The 16,045-nt window shown below is 48.7% G+C and overlaps 1 protein-coding gene across 2 annotated transcripts; it reads right to left on the minus strand.

The window, feature by feature from the left end:
- Positions 1-3,478: 3,478 nt before the first annotated feature.
- LOC144614745 (paired immunoglobulin-like type 2 receptor beta) lies at positions 3,479-15,820 on the minus strand. Of its 2 annotated transcripts, XR_013552817.2 has the most exons (5): positions 14,423-15,820; positions 13,713-14,102; positions 7,480-7,641; positions 4,982-5,144; positions 3,479-3,820 (listed from the first exon to the last, which is right to left on the minus strand). XR_013552817.2 is itself a non-coding variant. In XM_078439790.2 (4 exons), the coding sequence occupies exons 1-4, from the start codon at positions 14,475-14,477 to the stop codon at positions 3,816-3,818; spliced, it is 612 nt and encodes a 203-aa protein (XP_078295916.1). In that variant the 5' UTR covers positions 14,478-15,807; the 3' UTR covers positions 3,479-3,815. The 2 variants fall into 2 exon arrangements, 1 of the variants encoding a protein (XP_078295916.1); XM_078439790.2 differs by lacking the exon at positions 4,982-5,144 and having other exon boundaries at positions 14,423-15,807.
- Positions 15,821-16,045: the final 225 nt, after the last annotated feature.

Genomic DNA, 16,045 nt, shown 5'->3' on the forward strand with positions numbered 1-16,045 from the left:
ACAGGAACAGCAGGTATAAAGGTCCTGAGGCAGGACAGCTTGACCTGCTTGAGTAGCAAGACTATGGGGTTAGAATGTAGAGTGCCAAGGAAGAGTGGCAACAAATGAGGACACAGAATTAGGCCAGGCCATCATGGACCATGGTTAAGGGTTTGGATTTATACTGAGAGAGAAGCCTTTGGCTTTTGAGCAGGCTAATGACTTGGCCTCATTTATGTTTTAAAGTAACTACTCTTGTTCTACTAGTTCTAAAGTTCTACTCTGAGTGGAGAAGCGGTCAGAGTAGGGCAAGAATAGAATCAGCTGGACTGGTTAGGAAACTACTGCAGTCTTTCAGGCAAGAGAAGTTAGTGGCACCTGCTCTTCTCCCAGAAATGCTGTTCTGGCTGTGGCCCTCTTTACAGCTGTGCCCCAGGCCCTCCATCCACACAGTGTCAGAACCCACAGAAACACTCGGGGTGGGGCAGATGAAGGAGAGGAGCAAGTCTACCTTGTTGTGGATGATGAGACACCCTGGGTGGATGCTGTGGTGGCAGGGCCAGACTGAGGGTTATTTTCCAGGCATCCACAAAGACCAGGTGGAGGTCACCAAAGGCAGCTCAGAGGAGCTGGTTAACCTAGAGGGTGAACCAGTACCTGCCATACATAGACTCGTAGTTGGTGTTGACCAGTTTGATGACCACAAGAGTGCACAGTTCCCAGGCCAACGGTGCAGCCACAGCCGCCCAGATCCCTGCCAGTCATCAGATAAAGATAAATGAAGTGAAGGTGGCGATGTGGGCACCCAGCGTCAGAACTATCATGGTGTGGGGGCCCCTGGCCAGGTTCCCCACCTTCTGGGCCACAGAGTGCGGGGAGGCCACTGGTGTGCGGAGGGAGTGTAGGGGCCAGCTGTGTGCTCACCAATGCAGCACTGTGCCCTGAGTGATCTCCATGGCCCCCTCTGATATGTGGAGTGTAGATCCAATAGCTTCAGGGCTATGAGGGGGATGAAAAGGAGGGGATGGGGGTTATAGAGAACTATGCACTTTCAACTTGTACAAATAAAAATTCCAATCCCGACTTACTTTCCATAACATGGTACTCTTGCCCATGATTCTGGTTTGGTCATCTAGAGCCAACACATCTCTTTGGCCACACTGACTGTCTCCACAATGGACAGGTCACCTAAGCTAGTCCAGGCTTGGTCATCTTAGGGGTTTTGCTGGAGCTAGTGGAAAAGAAAAGTCGAGTTCTTTCCTGAAAGACTAACATGGGAGATGTATGGAAGTGTTGAATCACTATATTTACATACATCACTATATGAAGTGATGCTACACTGAAGCTAATGCTACACTGTATGTTCACTAACTGGAATTTAAACAAAAACTTAAAAAACAAAAAACAAAAACACCACACTGACCTGAGAGGATACGTCATTTGCCACCCTGTGGGAAGAGCCCATGACGCTGGGGCCAAGTGGAGGCTGAGAATGAAGCTGAACTATAGGGGGCAGAAATGAGCAGTTATGAGAAATAGACCCCAGGGAGAAATCTGAGTGCTGAATTCAAGCCAGATCCGCTGCTGAACTCTTGAGTCACCAGGGCTAATCAACCCCTTTGCTGCCTGAAAGGCTTTGACTGTGTTTTCAGTCACAACAAGAGGAGTCCTGGGTGGATACAAACACAGGTGGAAATGACCCATTAGAGAGGCCTCGGAAATGGTGGGAAAGCAGCATTCGAGGTGGGGCCCAGAGTGACTGTACTCTTAGAAGTTTCTTTTAGCTTCCTTCTTGTGTAAATTCTTAGGAAAACTTGACCCATATGATTAGATACTTGTATTTGCAAATATTCAGTGGCTCCACATCGCAAACTTTCTCGTCCAGTCATCTCTGAGACAAACTTTCCCCGCTCCAGTTTGGCAGGACTGCCTGCAGTCCTTCCCTCCTGCAGGCCTTTGATCCTGCTCTATTCCTGCTGGCCTCCCTCTGTTCTGTACCATCCATCGATCCAGGCTCAACTCAGCTCATCTACAGAAAAACCTCCCCTGATTTTTCCAGCTCTTCTTTAAACTCTTGCAGGGCACTCTCTGTATTATTCACTTAACATTAGATATACCCAGTGTTGATAATTTTTTCTGGAAATGTCCTCCTCTCCTCATTGTGCCCTTTGAGAGCAGAAACTGAGGAAAAAACAAAAAAACAAAAAAACTTCTCTGAATGCTCCCGAGCTTGTGTTATGTCTACAAATGCCATGTAATAGACACATGCTGTTTTTCTCAGCTCTGACTCCTTGCCCAGGACTTCAGGGTCTGTCTCTGCCCATTCTCTGGAGAAGTTCCAGTATCCTGTGCACTCTGCGAACAAAGTGGTGCCACTCAGAGCCCTCCTGTTCACCTCTTCCTATATGAAGCTCCAGGTGTCTTGCCAGAGGGCTCTGGGGCTGGGATCCCAGGGTGGTATGGGAGTTGATGGATCAAAGCTGTAGGAGGGAGAAAAACATAACAAGCTAAATAACGGGAAGCTCCCCAAAGCAAGGCTGCAGGAACCAGCCCGTCTGAGGACAAATAAGCCAGGATGCAGCCAAAGGGCCCGCCCCCACCAGCCCATCTTGGGGCCTGTCCCATGGTGGGGAAAGAAGGCTCAAAGTGTCCTCAGGAGGCTGGAAGCGTCCCCCATGACGATGAAGCCTCCAGTGACCTGGACCTGGAGCAACTCCTGGAAGATGTTGGAGAAGAGCCGGAGCAGCTGGAGGAGCCACAGTGTGGAGATGACCCTGGGGAGTTCACCACGACCTTCTTTGAGGAATAGCTGTGTGCTCCTGCCTCACCCGCTTCCACAGGAGCAGCAGAGAGAGCCCCTCAGAGGGTCCCTGAGAAGCTACTAAGTGTGGGGTTTGTTCCTCGGCTACAGGTCAATTGGCTAAAGTCACGGCTCTGCAGTTTATGTGTTAATAAAACAGGTTACCGGCTTAAGTGGTTCCATTCGTCTCTAACCACATGCTTCCCTTGGCTTCTCTCCCTGCCCCCCCCACCCCCCCGCCCCGGTCCCTGTGGCATGTCCCTTTTTCTGGTGGGAGGCCGGCACAGTACAGGGATCTGGGAAGGCAGTGAGACCCAAGTCCTGGGAGGAGGCCGTTGAGAAGGGCAGGTCTGGGTTCAGACCTGGCTCAGCCACTTACTAGGTGTGTGGCCTTGAGAAAAGCATTAACCATTCTGGGTCTTCTCTTCACGCCTCCAGTGAGTGCATCCAGGACTGTATAAGGTTGTTGGTGATGCTTACATGAGTGATGCACTTAACGCGGTACATGTTATGGTAGCAGAAGTAGAATGGTTAGATAAGGGGGCAGAGTCTGGGCTCTGGGCTGGCTGCCAGTGTTTGGGGTCCCCCGCCTGGCCTGAAGGCGGTCACTGAACACCAGCACTGGAGGAGGGATCTCGGATGTGAGCTACTTTTACAGCTCATTTTTGGCGAGAAGGAAAAGACAGAAGATGCCATCAGTTTCTCCTTAGGTGCCTTCAGGCAAATCCTACTAGTACTTTTATTTTTGTGGGCAAGGGCTGGGACGTTGAAGAGGGAATGGAAGCAGATGGCTCTGTTTCTCTCTGGTCCTTGGTGGCCTTCCACACCCACTGGCTTTTGTCTGTGTCTGGCCAGGGTTATTACTAGAAGCTGTGACCTTCTGTGCAGCTTAGTCTCAGGGAGTCCCCATTCAGTCCTGCTCACTGGGCCTTTACGATAGAATACAGGGTCTCCTGCGGACTCTCCTTGGGAGGGGTGCAGGGAGGAGCTGGAGAGGGTGAAGGAGGCATAGAGGATGCTGCTGTCATCCTGCACTTCATCCTAGGGGAGAAAGAAGGAAAAGGCGGTAGACAGTGGAAGGGGAGTGGCAGCTGTTTCCCCTCCCTCCCTCCCCCTGCCGAACCTCAGGGCTGGAATGGGTGTCTATGCTGCAGCCAGTTCCTCTCCATCCTCTGCCACTGAAACCTCTGCTGTCCCCCTGCCACCATCTCCCCTCCTGTCCTTCTGAGTCTGTCTACAGCATTTCCCAAGGATCAGCCCCTGGTTCACAGACATCCCCTCCACCACCCAACACTATCCTGGGAGGTCCCATCATCGACAGGGACAGCCCTCTGAACACATGGGACTCCTATGTCCCCCCAACTCTAGTGACCTCCACTCCACTCAGCCATACCCTGGACTCATTTTTATCCCTGGGATTGAGAACTCTGAAATATTAAGTGCCAGCATCATTTTTATGCTACAACTTTCTTTCCTTCCAGCTCTCTTTTATCATCAGCCTGTTTGGTATATCTGTGTTTTGACCCCCTGAAATCTTGTCCCTTAATAATCCACTTTCTTTTGGGCTGTCCAAGCTCCCTGCTCATCCTCTACTCTCTACTCCTGCCCTTTCACTAGCTCCTTGACCGCCTGTGTTCCTCTGTCCTTATGCCACACTTAGCTGACACAGCTCTAATTCTGGATGTGGCTGATGGCAGAGAATGCTATTAGCTTACCTAATATCCACTCATTTCTTCTTATTCAGCTACAGAACCTTGATTTTATTTGGGGTGGCAGTGTGCTGCCCTACTGACAGATGTGGGACATAGTACATCCTAGCCAGTAAGATTCAAGGGGAAGTTGTGGGTAGGGTTTTCAGGAAGACTCTTTAAAATGAGGACACACAGCTGTGGCATAGTCTTTTTTTTTTTTTCCTTTCTTCCTTCCTCCTGTTTCCTGTCTGGATTCAGAAATAATGGCTGGACTCTGAGCAGCCATCTTGGATCATGAGGCAACCTTCAGGATAAAAGCCAGTAGCCATAACAGTGAGCAGGAAGATAGAAGCCTGACTGCCTAAGGACAGTGTCCTCTGCTATCTGCTTCCTCATCCTTTTATATGAGGGAAAACAATAAACTCAGTCTTATTTAAGCCCTGTTACTTTTGGTCTCTAGTGCCAGCAGGCGAACATAACTCCTAATGAACAAGTCCCAGAGGGTTCTAACCTGCATGAGGAAAAACATGAGGCGATGCCTTTACAGAGTTTATGGCTTCTCATCTGAGTTGAATCCTTAAATACTGTCTTCTGTATCCTCAGTGACTATGTCGTGTTTTTCTTCATCTCCAACCCTCATCCTCACTCTAGAGACAACCACTGTGATTTTTCCTCTGCAGAATTAAAAACAATTTGTATATATTTGAGTTTACCAATATTTTTATTCATGGCTCTTAGGTTTTATGTTATATTTAGGGAGATCATCTCTACTCCATGGTTATAAAATAGTCTCACGTGCTTTATTCTGATGCTAGGTTTCTTCCCCTCCCCCCCATGCTGTCCACCCCCCATTTAACTCTTTGATTGATCTCCATGGAATTTATTTTGGTGCAAATTATGAGATAACATTTTCTCAGATGGCTGCTCAATTGTTCCCTCACCATGTATTGAATTATTCATCTTTCCCCATTGATTAGAAATGCCAATTTTTAACCTACTAAATTCCTGAATATATTTTGACCTATTTTGTCCTGCCTATATTTGGGCTTTTCTCTTTTAATACATTGGTTTATCTGTGTATGAATATGACAGCATCGAATCATTTTAATTATTGCAGCTTAATAATTACAAGTGCTAGTGCTCACATAGTCCTTATTCTGTGCCAGGATCTGTTCTCAGTGAATTACATTTAATTGTCGTGACAACCTCCAGGGTGAGTACTATTATTATTCTCATTTTACCGATGAGTAAGTTGAGGCACAGAGTAATACAACCATTGCACTAGAGTTTCCCCAGCCAGGATTTGAGGGCAGGCAGTCTAGATTCTATGCTGCTCACCTCTGTGCTTTAATATCTGATAGGGCTAATCTCCTCTCACTGAAATCTTTCTCTAGAGGAATTTCAAATCAGTATTGGAGGGTGTTGGGGTGTAAATAATTAATGCCTCTAGCCCTGTCCTCTTTTTTTAATTAAAAGTTTTTTTATTTTAGGGGTGGGAGGGGCAGAGGGAGAGAGAGAGAGAAAGAGAGAGAGAGAAAGAGAGAGAGAGAGAGAGGGAGAGAATCTTAAGCAGCCTCCATGCTCAGTGCAGAACCCAACACAGGGCTTGAACCCACAACCCCGAGACCATGACCTAAGCTGAAACCAAGAGTGGGACGATCAGCTGACTGAGCCACCCAGGTACCCCTAGCCCTGTCCTTTTAGGTGGAAATGCATACACTCAAATTTCTGATGAACATCTCTGCTCAGATGCCACACAGGTATGTCTAACATGTCTCAAGCTAAAGAAGCATTGTTCTCCCCACAACATGGTCTTTGAACTCCTGTGTTCTCTAATTTGCTTGTCGGTTTCACCCAAGTTCTTCCCACTCCCTTGCCCCTACACCAGCCTGATCACCAAGTCTTACCAGTTTTCTCTCTTGAACTCTTCCAGGGTCTGGCTCTATCCCTCCACCTACACTGTTACTGCCTTAGATTGGCCTGGCCCACCTCTGGCACCTCTACCCCATACTTATGTATCTGCATGGCGAACTGTTTCATGTTGCCTCTGGGAGCAGAAGCTCTTGGGTGTGATTTACGAGGTTCTCTTCCCATCTCCAGCCTCCTCCACAGCACGGAGCTGCTTAGAGTTCCCCCACTGCTTTCCCGTACCTGCGTGGACAGTGATGTCTTCACCACCCTCACCACTTGCCTGGCTAATTCTCTTATACTCTTTGAGACTTTTTGTAGTGTCACTTCCTATGGGAAGCTCTCTGTGATTCCCCTCCAATGTCCTAGACTACCACAGTTCTTTCCAAATGAGGTAGTCACCCCCTTTCCTCTCCCTCTTCCACTGAGTTCCTTGAAAGCAGGACCTACCCTTTATTTACATTTGTGTCTCCAATTGTAAGCCAGACCCTGGGGGTGCCTGGGTGGCTCAGTTGGTTAAGCATCTGACTTTGGCTCAGGTATGATCTCATGGTTTGTGAGTTCAAGCCCTGCATTGGGCTCTGTGCTGACAGCTTGGAGCCTGGAGCCTGCTTTGGATTCTGTGTCTCCCTTTCTCTCTGCCCCTTCCCCACTTGTGCTGTTTCTCTCTCAAAATGAAATGAGTATTAAAAAAAAATTATAAGCCAGACCCTGGAAGATAGGTCTTCAACCAATGCTTGCTGAGCTGAACCAACTTCCTTTCCCTTCTGCTCTCTTCTTACTCTTCCCAAGGCTGACCCCTCCCCTCCCCATGAACCAAAAGGTGAGAATTGATGGGAAATGATTAAGTTAAGAGACAAAAACTATAAAATGATCAGATTTGTGGGGAGGGATTGGTCTGGAGCAGTGGTTCTCAAACTGGATCACACACGGACACCACTTGATAAGACCTTGAGAAATGCAGATTCCCAAACCCAGACCTAGATACCTGCAGGGATCTGCATTTTCTAACCTGCACCTGCGGTCATTCTGAGGCGGGTGGGTTCTGAGAATCACTCCAGTTGGGAAGGTTGGTGGGGAGCATGGCCCAGAAAAACTTACCTTTGCTTCTCTTCCACCAGAGGTAGACAACCAGTCCCAAAATTGCAGTTTTGAATACAGCAATGGGCAGTGCCACCTTGACCATGGTTTCCATATTCATGTCCCTTGTGGTGGTGGTGACAGTGGTGGTAGGGCCCTTGGTGATTGTGGTCATCTGGGCAGCTGAGAAGACACGAGAATTTAGCAGATTCCCCCTCAGAGGCCTGGAGGTATCTGGATGAAACTTAAATCTTGTTCCCTAGTGTGGGGAATATTGGGGGTGGGGAGCAACTCTCTGAAGCTCTCACACAGGATGGGGGTGATGAATCCACATCACTCAGTTTAAATCCTGACTCTACCTCTGATCAGTGCTGTGACCTCAGAACCTCATTTCATCCCTGACAAACAGGGATCACTAAATCCACAGGAACAAAAAATACTTTTTATTGTAAAATATACATAACAAGACTTACCATTTTAGCCATATGTAAGTGTACAGTTAAGTGGCATTAAATTTCTTCATGTTCTTGTACAACTATCACTGCTATCCTTCTCCAGAGGTTTTTAATTTTCCCAAAATGAAACTCTGTGTATCCGTTAGACACTCCTTACCCCCTGGCCCCACCACTGGCATCCACTGTTCTGTAGATGCTGCTTTTAGACAACAGGCTTGATAAATGGAAACTGATCAAGGCAAAATGACCACATGGACTCCCTGGCTGAATCCAGACAGACCCATCAGGTGACCTCAAAATATCCATAGGCCCTAACTGACCAATGGGCTACATACAACCAGGCACAATGACCCAAAAAAGGGAAAATTCCATATATCATCACACCTCCTCACCTTCCCCGCTTTTAAAACAGCTCCTACCCGTTGCCTTGCTGCAGACAACTTTTCTTCTTCTATCCTGCCTGCTGCTCCCTTTCACTGTAGTCAATAAAACTTCTGTCACCTTTGTTCTGCCTTGGGTAAATCCTTTCACCTGCCTGGGCCACATACTTCCACCGATCATCCCCCCACATTTGGGAGCCCCCATCTGATCGAAGAGACACCATGTTTTAGTCTGTCTATGATTTTGACTGCTCTAGGGACCGACCTCTTACAAGTGAAATCAAACAGTATTTGTCCTTTTTCAGGATTGTTCTAATCAATGAGAAAACATCTGTAAAGCACCTCTAATTTATATTGGAATGTATTAACATTTTTTTAATGTTTTATTTATTTTTGAGGGAGAGAGAGAGAGACAGAGTACGAGCAGGGGAGGGTCAGAGAGAGGGAAAAACAGAATCCAAAGAAGGCTCCAGGCTCTGAGCTGTCAGCACAGAGCCCGACACGGGGCTCAAACTCACGAGCCATGAAATCATGACCTGTGCCAAAGTCAGACACTTAACCAACTGAGCCACCCAGGCGCTCCTGGAATGTATTTTTAAGGCTAAATTAATATGTAAGACTTACAAACAGATTGTACCTTCTTTTAATGGACCATTAAAAAATTGATCAAATCCAAAGGAAAAAAATCCCATTTGAATAAAATCTTCAGGTTAGTGTGGACCAAATTCACTATTCACTCTTATTAGAAATGAAGAGTAAAAGGGTAAAATACCATTCCTCAGTTGAGAATTTAAAATTTTTAAAATTTCTTAATCAGGGGCTCCTGGGTGGCTCAGTTGGTTAAGCGTCCGACTTCAGCTCAGGTCATGATCTCACGGTTCGTGGGTTCGAGCCCGGCATTGGGCTTTGTGCTGACAGCTCAGAGCCTGGAGCCTGCTTCGGATTCTGTGTCTCCCTCTCCCTCTGTCCCTCCCCCGCTCATTCTCTCTCTCTCTCTCAAAAATAAACATTAGAAAAATTAAAAATTACTTAATCAAAGAAACATATAGAAGATAACATAATTACTTAATCAAAGAAACTGCCATGCTAGATAATATAAAAACAATATTAATGCATATAAACGCTAAAGCTACACTCAAAGTTAAATTTATAGCACTAAATACTTCCGTTATTTTAAATATGGAGACATTTTTTAAATGAATGAAATAGTTCCCAAAGAAAAAATACCAAAAACAGAGAGAAGTTGGCTTTCTCTGAGAAGGAAACAGAGGAAGAATGTAATGAGAAGCTATGTAGGAGTAAATTTATGGGAAACAGGACGGCATTAGGTGTAATAAATGTGGGCAGTGGTTATTTAGGGAAAAAACAAACAGGCAAACATGAAATTTTTCCAAACCTAACAACAAAAAAGTGTTGAAACTATGAGTTAGTGTATGCTCCACTATAGACTGATAAATCTAAAAACCTCTCGGAAGTGGATGATTTAAAATTTTTTTTTTTTCAACGTTTTTTATTTATTTTTGGGACAGAGAGAGACAGAGCATGAACGGGGGAAGGGCAGAGAGAGAGGGAGACAGAATCGGAAACAGGCTCCAGGCTCCGAGCCATCAGCCCAGAGCCTGACACGGGGCTCGAACTCACGGACCGCGAGATCGTGACCTGGCTGAAGTCGGACGCTTAACCGACTGCGCCACCCAGGCGCCCCAGTGGATGATTTTATAAAACAAACAAAACATTTAAAAAATATGTTTAAGATGGGGGGGTGCCTGGGTGGCTTAGTTGGTTAAGCGTCTGACTTTGGCTCAGGTCATGATCTTGCGGTTTGTGAGTGTGAGCCCCATGTCGGGCTCTGTGCTGACAGCTCAGAGCCTGGAGCTGCTTCGGATCCTATATCTCCCACTCTGTCTGCCCTCCCCTGCTCATGCTCTGTCTCTCAAAAATAAATAAATAAAATAAATAAATAAATGTTAAAAAGATATGTTTAAGAAACAGCATAAAAACTTTAACTCAAGACTAGTCAGAGATGAAATTAAGAACACTATTAATTCCCTTTTATAAAGATTCTAAGCTCAGGAAGTTTTATGGGTAAACTCTTGGAAAAAGTCAAGGAACAGATAATTCCTAAACAGAAGGTTTCAGAACACAGAGAAATGGAAAACTTTGAAACTCTTTTTTAAAATTTTTTAAATTAAAAAAAAATTTTTAAGTTTATTTATTTTGAGACAGACAAAGACAGAGTGAGTGGGGGAGGGGCAGAGGGAGAGGAAGAGAGAGAGAAAATCCCATGGAGGCTCCACACTGTCAGCACAGAGCCTGATGTGGGGCTTGAACTCAGGAAACCATGAGATCATGACTTGAGCCGAAACCAAGAGTCAGATGCTTACCCCATTGAGCCACCCTGGCCCCCCCAAATTTTTTTATTTGAGAGACAGAGAGAGAGAGAGAGAGAGAAAGAGAAAGAGAGAGAGAGAGAGAGAGAGAGAGACAGAGAGAGAGAGAGAGAGAGAGAAACTCTTAAGCAGGTTCCACACTCAGCATGAAGCCTGATATGGGGCTCAACGCAGGGCTAGATCCCAAGACCCTGGGATCATGACCTAAGTCCAAATCAAAATTTGGAAGCTCAACCAGCTGAGCCACCCTGGTGCCCCAAATTTTGCAATCCTATGTCACTTTGCAAATCTAAATCTTGTAATATGAGAATGCTGAGGTTATTCTCAATAATTTTTAAAAATGCAGATTAAAATAAGAAGCCATTGGGGGTGTTGTTTACTTGCTTGTTTTTACTGATCCAAGTAGAGGGACCCACCCAGTATTGGCACTACAGGAAAATGGATAGGTTGGCATTGCATTTGGGAATATCTATCAAAATGCAAAATGCCCAGGCATGCCTTTGACCCAGTAATTTCAGTGCTAGGAATTTATCCTGTGGAAATACTGGACAAGTCGTCAAAGGCCTGTGTTTAAGGGTGTTCTTTGCAGCTTTGTGTTGTGTCAACAACCTAAATGTCTTTTTTTTTTTAAACTTTATTTATTTTTGAGAGAGAGAGAGAGAGAGAGAGAGAAAAGGTGTGAGTGGGGGAGGGGCAGAGAGTGAGGGAGAGGAAGAGAATCCCAAACAGGCTCCACACTGTCGGAACACAGCCTGACACAGGGCTCAAACCCACGAACCGTGAGATCATGGCCTGATCCGAAGTTGGACCCTCACGTGGCTGAGCCACCCAGGCACCCCCAACCTAAAGTCTTTAAATAGGAAACTGAATAAGTACATTATGATACATTACCGCAAGGGGACGCCCTGCAGCCTTTTTTAAAAAGGCATAACTGGGTGCACTGGGGGACTCAGTCACTTAAGCCTCACACTCTTAATTTCAGCTCAGGTCAGTGTGTCATGGTCGGTCCTGAGATCAAGCGCCATGTCGGACTCCATGCTGAGTGTGGAACTTGCTCAGGGTTCTTTTTCTCCTCTCTGCCCCTTCCCCGCTCACACTCTTTATCTCAAAATAAATAAATAAACATTAAAAACACATTTCTTTTTATTACTTTCCTATATTTTTTAATATGAGCATGAATATCCAATTAATTGTATTAACTGAAAAATTAATTTATTGGGGTGCCTGGGTGGCTCAGTCGGTTAACCTTCCGACTTTGGTTCAGGTCATGATCTCACGGTTCATGAGTTCGAGCCCCATATGGGGCTCTGTGCTGACAGCTCACAGCCTGCAACCTGCTTCAGGTTCTGTGTTTCCCTCTCTCTCTGCCCCTCCCCTGCTTACGCTCTCTCTCTCTCTCAAAATGAAATAAACATTAAAAAAAATGTTTTTTAAAGAAAAATTAATTTATTGATGAAAAATTCATAGTAAATGTGACCGAACTGAGAAATGAGGAAAGTTAGGAGGATCAGGGAAGGAGGAAGAGGAGTCTGGGGAGAGGGAAACCTCTCAAAAAAGGCCATTTAAGGGAATATGGAGGAGGTGCCAGAAATAGAAATCCAACGCTGTCTTGCTAAATTCAGGTTGTGAGCCACTTTCTATTTGCTCTGAAACCAGCACGGTGGCCAGATGGGACAGTGGTTTACCAAGGGTGGGGGCACGGAGAGTGTCCTTCCACCTAGGAGTAGTGATACGTTGTTAGAATTGTCAGTGCAAGTGATTATAAAGAGCAGACTTGGGGTTTTTAGTTTTTAAGGAATATTTCTACAGATAATATCTACAGACAGTGCATCCCCTAGTGCCTGCTCCTGGGAAGGGCTCCCTCCCCAACTGCTCTGGAGACCGACAAACCTAGGTTCAAGTTCCCAAGGCCTGCTGGGTAACATGGGAAGATCTGCTGCTGTAACACATCCCGTTCCTGGGTTAAAATAGGTGAAGACAGCAATAGGATCAGGTCAGCTGTGAAGCTGAGCAGCTACTAGGTTAAGAGTGGAGGCTCTGGGGTTAAATGGGGTTCAAGTCCTGCCTGCGCCATGCGTGTGGCTTTGGGCAGGCGTTTAGGCTCTTTGAGCCTCAGTTTCCCTATCTGTAACAGGAAGATAAGAGCAGTGCCTACTGTTACTGTGGGGTCGCGGGGAAGGTTGTTAACCAGGGTGACGTACACCTAGTTGTTCAACCTGACACAGTGCATGGTAAGCGGCAGCCGCCATATTTCTGCTGTCGATGGCATGTCTCAAAGGCCAGGATGGAGGAGCAAGATCGGAGTGGACAGTGGGGACGGTGCAGGCAGAGGTGGGGACCAGGGGTGGGGGGGGCAAGGAGGGTAAAGAGGATGGAGGCAGGGGAAGAGGGGGGTGGGAAAGGAGAGGAGGGAAGGGGCTGGGGCAGGGAGCATCGTGGGCCAGGTTCCGAGGAGCAGAGCAGGAGAAGGACGCGGCGAGGTGGGGGGGGGGGGACTGGGAAAAAAGGTAATGGGGTGTGGCCAGGGGACAGGGGTCTTGGGTCATGATTGGGTACCTGCTATGTGTGCTGGGTTGAGCCCGCGACTGTGGGGAGACACAAGACTGGGGGCTGGCAGGGGCTACTCACAGGGACACAGGACAAAGGGAAGGCAGACCACGCCCTGAAGAAGTCAAGTCCACTTGGACAGCGTGGGGTGAGGGGAGGGAGGCAAGACTGGAGGCCCAGCTTGAAGCAAGAAGGGAGGATTCCTGGGCAGCCTGGAAGGTGCTGAGGCTGGGGGACCGGGGTGGGGACTGGCTCCGGAGGGGGCAGTGAGGGGGATGGGCAAGGAAGGAAGCCCAGGTTTGGGGAGATCCAGGAGAAAGAGTAAAGTTGGCAGAGGCCTGGGGAGGGGAGAGGGGTGGGGAGAGGAGTTTGAGAGAAGGGGTAAGCAGGAAGATTGGGGCCTGGGCCGGGCCTGGGCCATGCCTGGGGGATGAGGGCACCATGCAGGGTGGGTGTGGTGGCTGCCGGGCAGCTGGACTCACCGTTGGTAATGGTGAGTTTGGTCCCTGGGATGGACTGCCACACCTTTTTGCCGTCTCTTAGCGTTTCCACATGGACCCGGCAAAAGTACCTATTCTCATCTTCTTTCCGCAGGTTCCGTATACACAGGGTGCCGGAGTTCTGACCCTCTCTCAAGTCCAGGGAGATCCGGTTCTTGAAATCCTTATGGACAAAACGCTGGGTACTGTTGTAGATGACCTCTCCAGAGAAGTCTGTCCGTCTGACGGCTATACTCAGTCTGGGATCCTTGGCTAACTCCCAGCAGTGGAAGTAGGAGAAAGAGATGCAGGTGGAACCACGCTCGGGGGCTGAGAGAGACGCTGGTTGGTCGATCCCAAAGTCAGTGTTTGGATTGCATTCTTTTGAGCTGCCTGGAGGAGAGAGAGGAGACTTTGAGCCACTGGGAGAGATGAGGACGATAACCCCAGACCTTCTGGCACCCTCACTCACAGAGCACACCAAGTGTGACAGATGGCAGGACTGGCCCTCTGGCCTGGGTGTCCCCCTTGCCGGGCTTGGGGTAGGGAGGAGGGTGAAGGGTTGGGGAGGACCTGGCACCATGGGACCAGCCCGCTGGAGCTGGGAGGCCTGGCCGGCTACCCCAGCAGACCCCTTCTCCAGCTGCCCAGCCACAGCCCTTCCTGGGGACTCCTGGCCCTCGGGGCGGAGCCAGGGTGTCCTGGACACTCACCAGCCTGCAGAGATGCCGGCAGCAGCAGCAGGGACAGCAGCAGGGACGGACCCATTGCCTCACTCTCCTCCCAGGAGAGGAGAAGCCAAGCAGCTCTGTCAAGGCCAGAGGGCAGGCCCTACAGAGGTGCCTCCTCGGGGAGTCCAGAGGAACGTGGAAAGCGTGGATCAGGTTCCTTCGGAAGAGCAAGGGAGGGTGAGCTTCCCCAAACTCGCGGGCCCCCGGAGTACCCAGCACTTCCTTTATCAATCTGGTTTCTTCTTTTTCTACATTGCAAAAGCGCCTCCCTTGTGGTCAGTGCACAGAGAGCCGTGAGAAAGGCTCCCAACTTCTTTCTTCACATGGAGGGCCATAGTTCATGGCCTTTCTTCACATGGCCATGGTTCATGGTTCTTTCTTCACATGGCCACCCCACACCTTGGCCATCTGTGGCCTCGCCTCTTCCATCTCAGCTCCTGGCCACCTCTCCTCAGGAGTCAGTCTCTGTCTCTCCAGCTCTCCTTCTCACTGGCTCTCGGCATCTCCTGGCCTCTTTCTGTCGTCCAGGTGAAAGGCTGCAGCAGGACCAGTTTGGCTCTTCCAGCCAGAGGACAGGCAGCCATGAGTCTCTGCCCAGCTAACGCCTCCCCAGAGGAAGGAGGAGGGACCCACTGGTGATCAGATGGCCTCCACCCCAGCACCAGGCACCAAGGACACCCAACTTGCACCTGGCCGCTCTCCCTCCCAGCAGGGGCTCCCCTGCCCAGGACCCAGGCCTACCAGGCTCCTTCCCTCCCCTGGTCAGCTCCTTTTGTGCAGTCTCACACCATCCCTGGGGTTAAGAGGTGAGGGTGGGCCTTCTTGAGCCCATGCCTCGACCCACAGGAGGCAAGACTTGATCAGCAGGCCCCTCTGTCCTCCACTCCACAGATGAGGAGACCAAGGGCTCAGAGAAGCCCTGCCTCAGGTCATGTGACCCTTGAGGCAGGTCCAGGACTCAAACTCCAGTCTCGCTGAGTCCACAGAGCCTTCTGCTCCTTCTGGATGCTCCCACCAAGTTGCACCACACAACCTTGGGCCTTGGCTCCCTTCTGGGGGGTAAGCCCCAGGAGGCTGTATTTTTATAATGCTCCTTAGGTCATTCCCTCCACAGCTGTGAGAGCCCTGGCTAATTGGGAGCCTTCCTTGAGCAGGGGGGAAATAAGGCCCAGAGCAGTAATGAGTCACCCTCCGGACGGTCCCTGGACCGTCTCCAATCGAGGGCACTGCCAGCCTGTGACTGCTGGTGGGTGGGGATGAGATACTGGGGCTGAGACCATTGGTGACTCTCTGTGCTGGTTTTAGGAGGCTCAGCTCCCTCCCTCCCCAGAATGAGGTTGGCATTGGCTTACTCAGTAGATGGTGGGGATTGGAGAACATGATTTCATCACAGGAAGTGGCCTCATCTTCTGGAGGCCGAAGCAAGAAGACCAGCTTCCTTTCTCAGTTGCTTCCTGAGTCCTAATTTTCCCCCACACTTCTCCCAGGGCCTTCCAGGCAGCCCCTGCCCTGTCCCTGTGTCTGCATTTCTTGCACTTCCTCCTAGGCCCCAGGAGACAGGTTCTGCATTTTCATGGAATCCCCTTCTCTGAGCCAGGCCCTAAA

This window comes from Panthera onca, chromosome E3 (assembly GCF_046562875.1).
Source record: "Panthera onca isolate mPanOnc1 chromosome E3, mPanOnc1 haplotype 2, whole genome shotgun sequence".
Taxonomy (NCBI): domain Eukaryota; kingdom Metazoa; phylum Chordata; class Mammalia; order Carnivora; family Felidae; genus Panthera; species Panthera onca.

Coding starts and splice junctions, on each gene's coding strand:
- LOC144614745 (XM_078439790.2), bottom strand. CDS start 14,477: ATGGGTCCGTCCCTGCTGCTGTCCCTGCTGCTGCTGCCGGCATCTCTG. Junction 14,103..14,422: donor GCCGGCATCTCTGCAGGCTG/GTGAGTGTCCAG, acceptor TCTCTCCTCCAG/GCAGCTCAAAAGAATGCAAT. Junction 7,642..13,712: donor CAAACTCACCATTACCAACG/GTGAGTCCAGCT, acceptor GTGTCTTCTCAG/CTGCCCAGATGACCACAATC.